Source organism: Pavona decussata, unplaced genomic scaffold, assembly GCF_977016875.1.
Source record: "Pavona decussata unplaced genomic scaffold, jaPavDecu1.1 SCAFFOLD_116, whole genome shotgun sequence".
Classification (NCBI taxonomy): Eukaryota; Metazoa; Cnidaria; class Anthozoa; order Scleractinia; family Agariciidae; genus Pavona; species Pavona decussata.
Genome location: NW_028145530.1, coordinates 292,736 through 306,821, shown reverse-complemented (window position 1 = coordinate 306,821; position 14,086 = coordinate 292,736). Strand labels below are relative to the sequence as shown.

Here is a 14,086-nt window from a genome sequence, read left to right as displayed (position 1 = left end):
CAAATTAAAAGTTGCAAGATACAAGTGCATCGTTCAAATCCTATCCTTACAGTGATAAAAAGAGAGGCTATACTGTCACCAGATGCGCTGAAATGGGCCGTACCAAACCTGAACCAAATGCCACAAAGTACATAAGAACGGCAGTCGCTAAACAGAAACAACAAGAATTCTAATAAAGACAATAAACGGAACGCATAACCCAGAAATGACCTTTGAGATCAAAATACAAAACTTGCGACAGTGACCATAACGCAAATCCTCCAAACCATAAATGGCATTTAATCAGAAAAAAATCCAGCTCTTAAAGAAAATTTTCTGGGGACACCGCTTATTTCATATATAAAAGGGTGTTCTCAAAAAGATATACCCGTGAGGGCAAAACTAAAACACGCACGGGAGCGCGAAGGCTTGTCACCCCTATATTTACACACCTCATACAGCACAATGATCACCGCCTGGCATAGGTTGTTAATATCGGCACACATACAATTACAACTCAAAAGGCTTTATTGAGTCAATCTCCTCAAATTAATACCTACGTTTGTATTATTTCGAGACCATTGGTCACCATTACGTGATGTAGATTCAGTGATTGCACAATCAACATTTCGCATTTATCGATAGATATTATCCCAGTTAAAACACAAAATCTTACAACATTAGTCACCTCCGCTTCTCACAAAATCGCGGCGAAAATGCGTTATTTTTTGCCCGAAATCACTGCTTTTGACGAAGAAACAACTTTACGCCATACATTTCTTTCTGGCGACTTGCAATGTTTGCCTCCTGGCGATCCCAGAATCCTGTGCGCATAACATAGATATCTGATTACTGGCAAATCATTCATTGGCTTTCTTCTTCTGGCTCTTCAAGCTGAATTTTGGAGCGACTTGCACTCTCAGCAACTGTAGCATTTTCGCTTTTCTGAATATCCAACTCCTCGAGCCACTTCTCTTGCCGATAAAATGAGCCTTTGTCGCTCTCTGCCAATTTTGCGGCCCATTCTTTGCCAAACTCGCTCTTCGATTTCTTTTTCGCTCTCGGTTGCGATGAGGAAAACGAACACGACCTTTTTTTTTTTTCTGGCGGTATTCTCCCCGAAACAAACGCTCAATGTCCACGGAGAATTTTAAAGGCTATAAACAACACGAAGACAATTCGCACGTGTTGTGTCGAGGCACGCACTCGGTATCACGTTACTAGTTGACAGGCAAGTTAATTGATATATGACACGGGCATAACAGATCTTGTCAACGATGAATTTTAAAAGATAACAAACGAGAAAAAATCTTTTACCCCCGATATCTTTCGACAGAAATAATATTTTCTTCTGATTTTTTTTTTAAAGAATGCTCTCAAGCATATCTATTTGAAAACGTTGAAACCTCAAATATGGCAGCGATCCGCGCGCGGACGGTCCTGAAGGGTGGCTGATACCTTAATACAAAACCAGCCTTTCGTACGAGAAGTCTTCAAAGAGCCACCTCTAATTTGCTTTAAAAAAGGAAAATGACATGCTTGTCAGAGCAAAAATATAGAGTTTACACTTACGAAAAAGAAGTAGTTGCCTTACATCCGATATCCATTTGTCAAGGGACTGTTCACTGTGACTTCAGAAGACGTTATCAAGCAACATATTGCATTTACCATAAGTGAGACTGAGGGTGATGATAGTGATGGTGGGCATGGCTATGATGATGATGATGGAATAAATGGTGATGATAATGTTGAGGATGATCCTGATGGTAGCATTTCTGAAAGTGATGCTGTTAGAGAGATCAGTTCTTCTGAGGGATATTTAACAATATATTGACGTGCAAAAGCAAGAAATGAGCTGCTTTATAAGTTGTGTTGTTGCATTTATACTTTCAATAGCTTTTCTTATCAAATAATTGATATTATAGCATCCCTTTACCATCATGGTGGCTTAATTTCTTGTCACACTTTCTCTTTTCCTTTCATTCTTTTTTTATGACCTTCCCGTTTGAAAGGCTGAAAAAAACTGTGACTTCCCCCTGTTTTCCACCTCCCCCCCCCCCCCCTGCTAGTTTCTGACAAGTCCCTTAGTGTAGATACATCGTGATTTATTTTTTGTAATGCACTATTGATGGTTAAGAGCGGCTGCCTGTAAGAATCGAGAACTGCATTTCAGCGACCACTTGGTCGAATCTCTGATATTTCGCTTGAAGATACCCTTGGATTAACTATTTTCGAAAATCATATTTTAAAGTTCCAAGGTATTTCATTTTTTGAGAAAATTGCAAGAGTTTGAAATGCGGCCTAGGTGCGGTCACGGGCCTATGAAAACCGCGAAAATTTAGGTCAAAGGACGAAGCCCCGTTCACGGTGTAAAATAACCCAATGAACTTGAAACTTTACACAAACCTAGACCAACCATCTCACAAGAAAATTAATACAATAAATATTCCAAACTCGCTGGCTTCTTTCTAATGCATGCAGATTTGTGTACGCTACTCAAAATGGCCATGAAACTAATGTCTATTTTCATTGAAATAAAAGTGTTTCTGGTATGTCATTTTCCCTAAATTAAATCTCATACCTTAAAAGAAGAAGAAAAGAACTTTATTTGTTCAAAGTTTCAAGCTCTGATTCAAACTCTTTCCCACTCAACGAAGATCGAATATGCGTGCGATACTTGCGCTCACAATTCACGTCACGAATTATGAGATCAGAACCGATTCACAAACACTTGACATCTGGAGCCCGTGAATGTTTCCAAACATCACATATTGGTCCCTAAAACTAATCAGACTGACTGAAAACAGCCATTCAATGTTTTCCGATTCCATATGTCTTTCCTTTTGTGCTCTAAAATAATATAAGTTATTGCGGTCAATTAGCCTACGAAACATGTGCAACAAATTTGCATACCATTTCGATGTCACAGGAAAAAGTAGTGCAAATCAAACTTTACAGCTCCTTTATCTTCTAAAATCAAGCAGTCGATCAGTAAAATGGAGAAAAACGTGTGACTTTGTTCCTGCCGTGTTGTTTTGGGTGTTAGATTTTAGCAGCGACGGATCAAATCAGTAAGCTAATGTGACACTGAACAACTGTAACTCGATATTCACTTTGCTGATGTGGGTAACGCGCACGTGATCCTGGCCAGGCATTTCGATATGGAATCCTGCGCGTCGGGGCGCTTTCAGAAACTGTAAACAGTGAAAAGTACTGCTTGTGGGCCAAGCTACGACTACTCCGGTAATGAAAATTTTGTCAAGCTAAAAGACTGTACAAGAGAAGCGAGAGCCTGTCTTACCAGCTTGGTTGTTGTTGTTGTTGTTGTTTTTTCGCGAAAAAAAAAAAAAAAACGAGTATAAGTGTCATTTCGTTTTTTAACTTGCAGTTATACAGACCCTGGCACGTCAATTTTTTCACCAAAAACAAAAAGAAAACAACATCTATAACCACCATGCTCACAATTGAAAATATGAAATCTGTATATCTGAGAGCATAGTAGTGAATTCCCCACCAACCTGACCTCCCCCCTACCTATAAGCGTCAATAATACTATGGTTATTGTTTACTTTCCTAAACCATTTTCTCACTGCTCATGCCAGTTTCTTTCAACTCCGCGAAAAAAAATTATAACATGATATCTGAAATTGGAAAATTAATAGGCAAAATATGGCCCTCACCCGCTCGTGCTAGTAATCAGAGGAATTTACAGCCCCCACCCTGCACCCGCTCGTGCTACTAATAAGGTAGTTACGGCCCTCACCCGCTTGCGCTAGTAATAAGGTAGTTACGGCCCTCACCCGCTTTGCGCCAGTAATAAGGTAGTTACGGCCCTCACCCGCTCGTGCTAGTAATAAGGTAGTTACGGCCCTCACCCGCTTGCGCTAGTAATAAGGTAGTTACGGCCCTCACCCGCTTTGCGCCAGTAATAAGGTAGTTACGGCCCTCACCCGCTTGCGCTAGTATTAATTTACTTTTCGTGGCCTTCACCAGACAGACCAAGGCTGGCAAGGTTCCTATCTTCTCGGAAATTGAAAGTAACTGGCAGGAACAACGAGAAAACCGGTTTAGGAAAGTAAACAAAAACCACGATTGATGCTTATCGAAAGGGGATATGGGGGTGGGGGAGGTCGGGTTGGACGGTGGGGAATTCACTACTCTAATACCTGCAAAGTTACAAACTTTATATTTTTAATAGTAAATCGACATTCCAGGATCTTCATTAATGTAAGTCAATGTAATACTTGAACGTCGATTTTATATTTACTTCCTTTTTTTTGCGGAAAAAACCAAAGCTGGAAAGGTGGGTTCTCATATCCCTTGTACAGTCCTTAAGCTTGACAAGGTCACCATCACCAAGGTCGTCGTAGCTTGGCCCACAAGCAGTACTTTTTTAAAGCGCCCTGAACGCGTATTAAGTGCCTGGCCAGGGTCACGTGGGCGTTACCGACATCAGCAAAGTGAATATCGAGTTACAGTTGTTTTGTCACACTGGCTTATTGCATTGGGCCGTCGCTGCTAAAACGGAACACTCAGAACAACACGGCAGGAACAGAGTTACACGTTTTTCTCCATTTTACTGATCGACTGCTTGATTTTAGAAGATAAAGGAGCTGTAAAGTTTGATTTGCACTACTTTTTCCTGCGACATCGAAATGGTATGCAAATTTGTTGCACATGTTTCGTAGGCTAATTGACCGCAATAACTTATATTATTTTAGAGCACAAAAGGAAAGACATATGGAATCGGAAAACATTGAATGGCTGTTTTCAGTCAGTCTGATTAGTTTTAGGGACCAATGTGTGATTTTTGGAAACATTCACGGGCTCCAGATGTCAAGTGTTTGTGAATCGGTTCTGATCTCATAATTCGTGACGTGAATTGTGAGCCGCAAGTATCGCACGCATATTCAATCTTCGTTGAGTGGGAAAGAGTTTGAATCAGAGCTTGAAACTTTGAACAAATAAAGTTCTTTTCTTCTTCTTTTAAGGTATGAGATTTAATTTAGGGAAAATGACATACCAGAAACACTTTTATTTCAATGAAAATAGACATTAGTTTCATGGCCATTTTGAGTAGCGTACACAAATCTGCATGCTTCAGAAAGCAGCCAGCGGGTTTGGAATATTTATTGTATTAATTTTCTTGTGAGATGGTTGGTCTAGCTTTGTGTAAAGTTTCAAGTTCATTGGGTTATTTTACACCGTGAACGGGGCTTCGTCCTTTGACCTAAATTTTCGCGGTTTTCATAGGCCCGTGACCGCACCTAGGCCGCATTTCAAACTCTTGCAATTTTCTCAAAAAATGAAATACCTTGGAACTTTAAAATATGATTTTCGAAAATAGTTAATCCAAAGGTATCTTCAAGCGAAATATCAGAAATTCGACCAAGTGGTCGCTGAAATGCAGTTCTCGATTCTTACAGGCAGCCGCTCTTAATTATGTCTGTTGATTCCATGGTTCTTATTGACTTGTTTACATTAGTTGTTTTTGCTAAAATCTGACCACAATACTATATGTGTAGAACTGAAATAAACTCTGATGATGATTAGAAGATCAGCAGAAATTGTAAATACTGTGAACTACTTTATCAGGATCGTAGCTAAGAAAATAATCTCCTGCCTAAGATTTTTTATTGAGCTGGTCACCATTTTTCGGGAGAGACCTGAAACAAAATTTTTGTCCCCAATCTTTCGCAACGCCTAGATTGCGGGGCTACCAAGCTTCGTTTCTACGCAAGATGATCATTTATTGATGGATTTGTCCAGGGAAAACCAAACGTCAACGAATACCTCTGAAGTCGAAGGATCAGTTGAAGTGAGAAACACATGTAATCGTTCCTTTCTGCCTTCAGACCTCTCCAAAGCACATGGGCCAGACGGTATCCCGGCATGGTTATTAAAAGAAAACGCTGATCTCCTGGCGGGTCCAGTCTCTGCGATCCTCAACTCCTCTTTCCACGAATCCCGCCTTCCGCCTTCTTGAAAAGAGGCTGACGTAGTCCCGGTCCCAAAACAAAGGCCTGTTAATGACATTAACAAGCACCTCCGTCCGATTTCCCTTACGCCCATTCTGTCTAAACTCGCTGAAGATCACATTGTTGAGAAATACGTTAAACCTGCTGTGTTACAAAGAATTGACCGTCGACAATTTGGAACTATTCCCAAATCGTCTACTACACCTGCCTTGGTCAGTATGACGCATAATTGGCTTGTTAACACCGACGGAAATGGTGCCACGGCAAGAGTAGTCCTTCTTGATTTCCGTAAGGCCTTTGACCTTATCGATCACAGTGTTCTTGTCCAAAAACTAACAACATATGATATTCCGAGTCAAGTCAAAGGTTGGATCGTTGACTTCTTGATGGACCGGAAACAAAGAGTTAAACTTGCTCAGGATTGTCACTCTGAATGGCGCTCTGTGCCATCCGGTGTCCCCCAGGGAACAAAATTAGGCCCCTGGTTATTTCTTGTCGTGATTAATGAATCGGACACACCAGTTGACATGTGGAAATACGTGGATGATACATCTTGTTCCGAAATAGTAACAAAGGGTAGTGAGAGCAAACTCCAAGAAGCTGTGGATGACCTTTCGAGACAAGCGAGTCTCGATGGGTTCCAACTGAATGAGTCCAAGTGCAAAGAACTTCGAATTGGTTTCTCCACTAGCAACCACGATTTTGAGCCCCTAGTCTTAAATGGCAAGCCCCTTGAATCAGTCACCAGTGCCAAATTGCTAGGCGTGACCATTAGCCACGATTTAAAGTGGAACATGCACAGCTCTGAACTAATTAGGAAGTGTTCCTCTCGTCTCTACTTTTTACGTCAACTCAAGAGATCCGGAGTGGCATCAAGTGAACTGGTGCAATTCTATGTGACATGTATTAGGCCCGTCCTGGAATACGCAAGTCCTGTATTCCATCGTTCTCTACCAAACTACATTAGTGTAGATTTGGAACGGATCCAAAGAAGGGCATTCAGAATCATCTATCCTGACCTGTCATATAGTATAGCACTAGAAACAGTTGGCCTACCGAAACTTCATGAGAGGAGAGAAAAGATTTCAATCGATCTGTTCGACGAGATCGTCTGTAACCCCACCCACAGTCTCCATAGCCTCCTCCCTCAAAGGAAGAGTTGTAAATACGCACTGAGACGCAAAAGTGATTTCACTCTCCCCCTATGTAAGACCGAGCGTTTGAAGAACAGTTTTATTTTTAGCCATGTCTATAAGATGTAGATATTTTCTCATTTCCTCTTTGTTATTATATTTTTAGCCATGTCTATAAGATGTAGATACTGTAATTTTCTTATTTTCTCTTTGTTATTATTAGAATTTGTAAATATCCCGTAATTCAGCCCATGGCTGCAGTGGTGTTTATAATAAAGTATCTATCTATCAATCAGATATTTTACTTTTATAATTTCGTTTCTACAACTTTTTCACTATCTAAATTTAGGAACCAAACCCATGACATTGGAAAAGCGCTTGCTCGACCCGTAGAAAACAAGGTTCTAATAGAGGTTCCTCATCGAGGAGATAATCGACTGTCTACCGATTAAAGCTTGTCTTCCTCTGAGCTCCAAACAAGCAGCCATGACGGGAGGTTCGAATCGTTGACGAACATTCCCTCCGCATGAACGCGCCCCTTAATGTTACTTAACCAGGTTAACTTTTTTGGCAAAAAGCTAAAGGCCCTGTAAAAGGGAAAGAACCTACAAAGCCTTAATGATATTATATATAACTTTAACGGTAATTAAAACGCTTGTCAGTGACCTATAGAATCTAAAATACGAGTTTTAAAAATCATCACTGAGTTAAGATCCTCCATTTTGACCCATGAAAATAAAAACAGACTTCCTTGAAGTCGCAGTTCTCACTTTGGGCAGCATCAAGCTCTTCCCACTTCCCCTCGTGTTGCGGATAGTTCTAAAAGCCGTCAAATAATCTGTAAAAAAACATTGGAGGCGATCCTTAGAACATCATAAATTGTAAATACTGTGAACTCCTAAAATACACTATTGATATGTAATTAATTCGGTTGATACCATTACACTGATCAGTTTGTTTACATTTGTTCTTTTTGCTTAGATTTGAGCTTAGTGCTGTGCGTAGAACTGACATGAACTCTGGTGATGATAAAAACATCATAAATTGTAAATACTATGAACTACCATAGGTATATCTTAACTTACTCTCTTAAAATACACTTGATTAACTACATGTGAAAAGTGACCTCCCAAGAGCTTTAGCATAGTATCCCTTCTCCCAGTTGACAGCCACACACCAAGTTTATTAAGTCAATTTTAAAGCTTACACAAGGGGAGCAGAATTAAAAGTGTCAAATTATAGCATACATGCAATAATGATCTCTTACTTTCAATTCATTGCAAAAGTCAGTTATTATTATATGGGCATGAGTGTTGCACTGGAAAATACAACACATATAAAATCCAGATGAAACTAAATCCAGAACCCGAATGCCATATTGTCCATATCTTCCCAAGTGAGGATATTTATGACTTTGTTCCCCACTTTTTCATGGTTGTTTTCGCAAACAGTTAGCTTGTCTATATATGAAAAGATAATAACATGGTGTGTCAAAAACAATATCTTTCTCACCCACTGCACTCATCCGTAAAATATTGCTTTACCACCCACCCTTCATGCCGCTCTTTAAATATCATATATTATATTACTGACCTTTTTGATACATCCACCTTCAATGACGAGAACTGTATTCATGCCACCTCTCGTTGATAGGGATCGATTACAAAATACTGTACTTTTCTTGAAGCTCGAGCTTCATGTTACTGCCGCGGAGTTCTTTTTTGCCAGACACTGCGTTCATAAGCTCAACAAGAAAAGGGAGATTCGTCTTCAGTTCAAGCCAAACTTTATTGAAATCAGTCTTTTATGCTGTCATAATCGTTTCCATACAAAACGGAACCTTGCGAACGCTTACACAGCTTTGTACACGATGTTTTCAACTCGTTACAAACGCTTTTCTTCAACTCTTTCACAACCAGGCTTGGACAGTCATTTTCCAAGATAGCCGCCAATACAGTTGCATCCCTGTGGCTGACAGCTTGTACAAGCATTTTAGAACTGCTGTCTTTCAGTCAATAACGACTGAGCTTTAAATAATTGATCTAGTCATTGTCTCCTGATTTAGGCCTTAGAACATTTGCAGCTTGTTGAGTTTGAAACGAAGGCTGTTCTCCAGAACTTGATGCAGTTCGCGTCGACGACTGATCCACAAAAGTGATTGTACAATTAAGTCCTTCTGATTTAGACATTGGCACCACGGTAACTTCTTGCCGCGAAGAGAAAGACGGCTGTTCTGCACACCTTGAATTAGTATTTCGCTTCGGCTGATCCGAAGAAGGAGTTGAGCAGTTATCTCCCTGTCGATTTACGTATTACAACTGTCGCAGCTTGCGGAGTTGAAAAGGAAAGCTGCTTTCTTGTTGGTGGGATTCGCTTCTATGGCTAATCCACGTGTACAGAAGTATCGCAAGGGTTTTCGGGGCGTTCGAATGGCATATTCGTTGATGAACTCTTCAACAGCCGAGGGGAAGAAGGTAAAAGCTGAATGCATCGCTTTACAGCATGTTCTGAGCTTTTATCGTAATACGACGTATTCTCTATGGCTTGGGCTCTCTGAATAAACTGTTCCATCTTGTTTACGAACGAAACACAACCCCTACATAATACCATTGGCCTCGTATTGTCCTCCGAAATTTTTATGCCACAAATTTTATAGACTTTAGCACACAGATCTTTTGATGGACCAGCTTTTCTGAATATTCGAAGCATGTAATGACTCTCATGAGAATCATCTCAGGGTCTGCAAACTGGATTTCGAGGAGAAATCTTCGTCCCCAGGGTCTTATCCCTGGCCATGGTTTGCATGAATTATTTAAAACAAACAACCAATCAAAATGAAGAATTCGCCGGCCAATCCCAGGGCATTTTCCCGCCCCGCCACGCCCCAGGAAAAGGCCCTGGGAACGAGGTTGGCCTGAAAGCTCACCCTGCCAAACTTAAGGTGCGAGCCATAAATTGAAATGCCACGCCCCACAGACATGACAGATGCAATATTTCGCATTTCAAAAGTACCGTTTAGGGAGCCAACTCTTCTACTCTTTCTCAGGCTGGATTCTTTTAGCTGTTGCTGACGACATCATTGAGGTTTATTCTTTCTTTATTGAAACCTCCAAGGCTGTTATTAGAAGTCGGATGGCCATGTTTAGCCGATATGCAGTGTCGGGGTCCGCTATCACTGATAATGGACCGTGCTTTGCGTCATCAGAGTTCGTAAAGTCTACTAGTGTGTAAAACTTTCAACGTTGTAGTTCGACTCCCTGTTAACCTCAGAAGGCCAACTGTAGCTCATAAGTAAATTTGGGTGAAGAAAGGACCCGTTCCCCGTTGAAAGACAGAAAACCAAACTGAAAGTATTTTTTTTTTAAATAATCCTCGTTAGGTGCCGCGGCATAAATTACTGTGATGACTACAAAAGAAATCAAGTAAAGGACATCTAACCTGCTGGCCCATGAATGGCTAATCTTGTGCAATCATATTTGCAACCAGGGAACAAAATGTCAGCTTGTAAATATCTTCGAGATTTAAGAACCAGCCATCCTCGACATCGTGATCGTGTTGCTTCGTCCTCAAAATGAATTTTCTTCAAGACTCTCTTCACGTCACTAAAAGGGATTTCAATATCCTCCAATCTCCCCTTGACGTTCTCGTGCGTAACCCACACCTAATTAATAAAAGGGGATTTAGCTTAACAAAGTAATAAAAATTGAATGGTAATAAATGAAAAATATAAAATAATAAATTCGTTAGTTACTTTTGTAACGCCTTCATTGCAAAGATGAATAGCATACTAGGAGCTAACGAAAGGAATGTGGATGTCGGAAGATTGACGTGTTGTTTTTAAAGTTGTTTATATAAATTTGCCATAGTTGTTTTCTGTACCATTTAGAATCCTCCAGTTTTTCACTGAAAGAGCCAGTTACCATAATCATGAAGGGTCATTGCAGTCGAATTAAAGCGGTCATCCTCTATTAAGAGGTCACTTGTCAAAGTTCCGAAGACTATACTTCCCTATAAATTACTTTAATTTTTTACTGAGCGGTTGCTGTCACCATTTGCTATTCCTCAACGTAAGTTCCATTGTCTTGACCACTAAAATATAGTAACGACCAGCTTGCTGGAAATTGAATTTCGTACGACTATAAAAAACTGACAGTAGGATCTTAGCTTTAATGTTTTATTCCACGTTCTCCTTGTCACACCATTTTATCGTTGTAGTTTCTCAATCGAGTAAGTGATTTTGTGAGCGCTTTGGAGCATAAACCATACATTTTAATTTATATTTTAACTTAAAAGTTACCACTGAAATATGAAATGAAATGTCGTTTTTATTGTATATGACATGAATTCTGTCCAACCTGTTTTAAGAGGTTACTGAGCCATTCCACGAGGATGACCGCTTAAAAACGCGACATGAAATTCTTTGGATAATTACCTTACACTTTAAATGATGATAGGATGGCGTGAGATATGTTAAATCATATCTCGCTATATATGGATCATTCTCATTAATCTTGTAATTATTTTGTTTAAACATTCCCTCGTCGAAGTCCACTCCTGCTCTAAAAGCCATTTTCCAATTATGTCCCTCATCTGATAATTGAAGGTTATGCGTTGCCTCATCGACGCTCCATTCGGCCTCAAAGACATTCTCTAGAAAAGAACAATTTATAACACAATCTTATCTATTTTTAATCAGGAGTACGAGTTTATTCCTTCTTACTGAGAGGCAGAGTTAATGACAACAGAGTTTAATTTCACGTAGTAATTAAAAAAGAACATGGACAACTATTAATGGCAAATAAGTATTTTTAATAAAAAGAACAAAGAAGTTAAGATTGTGTTGTTTTTCGATAGCTAGAATGAAGACAGCTTAGTATCAGGGACTATAGGAAATTTTATCGAGTATGGACACGGGAAGCCCAAGCTCGCGTCACTAGAGAGCGTGTAATAATTAATCACTAGTGGGCATGATGACCTTTGATGAGAATTTAAACGCATTATAAGACTTTGTATGGGAAATAAAATACTGTCAATTATGAAGTTTAAAAAACACTAAATTTAACTTTCATTCAATAAAACGAATAAAACTGCCAACCTCACGTCACTGGAGAGCGTGTAATAATTGATTACTTGTGGGATGTTGACCTTTAAAAGGGTGCAAAGCGGTATTGGGCTACAGGCAGCCGTTAAGAATTTAAACGCGTTATAAGACTTTGTACGTGAAATAAAATATTATCGATTATGAAGTTTAGAAAACGCTAAATTTAACTTTCATTCAATAAAATGAATAAGACTGACTCAACTCTTGTGTATTCTTGTGTGTTTTGTAGCTTATTTTACCGTTTAGGGCATTCTTTGAAATCACTTTCATTCCCTTCATAAGACGGAGTCAAGGCAGCACACTAAGATGTCGACTGTAAGCGCGCGTAGTCCGCTCAGAGGCGGTTTGCGCCTCGAAAATCCATCCCAGCCGCGAATATTTCACGTAAAGCTAAAGCCCCATTATTTGCGACCCTCAGTGAATGTTTCGTCGTCAAAAATCCCCACGCACTTGGCTAGAAATGAGCATTTTCTGCTTCCGATTCCACGATCGCGTCTTTTCTCGAAGACCTGATGATTTTGGAAATGGTCACAGGGGCTTGGGTCCGAGGTCAAATTAACTCAAACCGATGGAGTACAGTTATTATGTACGGCACTTACCCCATCCCCACAGCTATGCCATTGGTCGCTCGTAACAATGGAGCTGACCGAGATGCCGCTGTGGGGATGGGGTAGGTGCCGTACATGAAATGACTGTACCCCATCGGGTTGAGTTAATTTGACCTCGGACCCAAGCCCCTACCGTTTCTTAAGCTTCAAAATCGACAGTATATTTCCTATACAAAGTCTTATAATGCGTTTAGATTCTCAATAGCTGTTTGCACTCGAAGGTCATCATTTTTTTTCTTTAAACATTCTTTATTTAATATACAATCTTCCTTAACATACAACATTAATTGTAAATAATTATTAAAATACTCAGAAAAAACGAAAGAAAAAAGCCCAGGGAGAGCTTAACAGAGTATTAGTGTACACGTTTTGTATAACAATACTTCTACATAAGTTTCACTAATAAGTTTCACTAGGCACGATAAATTATAAAGGTTGTACAAAGGGTTTTTCTTTTCTCTCTTTATTTTGCGTGTGTGTACTTGTTAAATTACTACAGTACTTCGAAGATAATATTTCATAATTAACTAAAATAAAAATAAAGAATTAGTTATTGGTTATAGCCACTTTAAAGCAACCCTTCATAGTTTTTCCATTTATTGCGAAAAGAAACAATTCTATTGGATTTAAATGCAAGATATTTTTCAGTTTCGTATTTATTTTCAAGAATTTTCTTAAAGTGGCTTCCAGACGGTTTAATCTGTTTGTGCTGCAAGCCCATAAATAGGTTTTTTCCTAAAATTATTACAAAATTAACTAGATCCATTCCCTCCTTCAAGATTCCTATGATAACGTCACGCAGTAAGAGACAACAGCAACTACTTATGTTCTTTAGAATGTAGGCAACAACGTCCATCCAAAAAGAGTGTGAAAAGCGACAACTAAACAATATATGGTTTCTAGTTTTAGTGGTATCTTGACAAAAGGAACAGTTAGGGCTTGAAATGTAGCCTGTTTTAAAAAGGATGTCATTGGTAAAAAGAATAGAATCCAATACTTATTGAAAAGATCGTAAGTAGGGTTCACTGGAAACTCTTATGGGCAGCAAAAATGCTTCAGTCATAATTATCTTCTAAATCGAATTCTTCCCTTAACTTGGCCCATTTCTTAGGCTTTTCATACCTGAGCTTTATTAACAATCGATAGTAGTCACGACGTTTAAAATTTTCCCAATCAAGAACGACATCGAAAGTGGGTGGACGTGTTTGTCGATTCAGGGGAACAGACTGTCTTAATCCTTTCCACGTCAAAAAATTGGAGTTTAAAAGCCTTTCTCCTCCGACAGCA

General features: G+C 39.4%; 2 protein-coding genes across 4 annotated transcripts in view; both read right to left on the bottom strand.

Annotated features, from left to right (window-relative positions):
• The window catches only part of LOC146469828 (uncharacterized), a 173,006-nt gene that overhangs the window by 78,548 nt on the left and 80,372 nt on the right, over nucleotides 1-14,086 (bottom strand). The gene's annotated exons all lie outside the window — the stretch shown is intronic.
• LOC146469832 (uncharacterized) overlaps nucleotides 1-14,086 on the bottom strand; it is a 47,964-nt gene that overhangs the window by 13,539 nt on the left and 20,339 nt on the right. For both annotated transcript variants that reach the window (XM_085122803.1, XM_085122802.1), the window contains exons 6-7: nucleotides 11,523-11,740; nucleotides 10,529-10,751 (exon numbers count right to left, since the gene is read on the bottom strand). In XM_085122803.1, coding sequence (XP_084978929.1) covers nucleotides 10,529-10,751; nucleotides 11,523-11,740 — 441 coding nt within the window. The remainder of the gene's footprint in view (nucleotides 1-10,528; nucleotides 10,752-11,522; nucleotides 11,741-14,086) is intronic.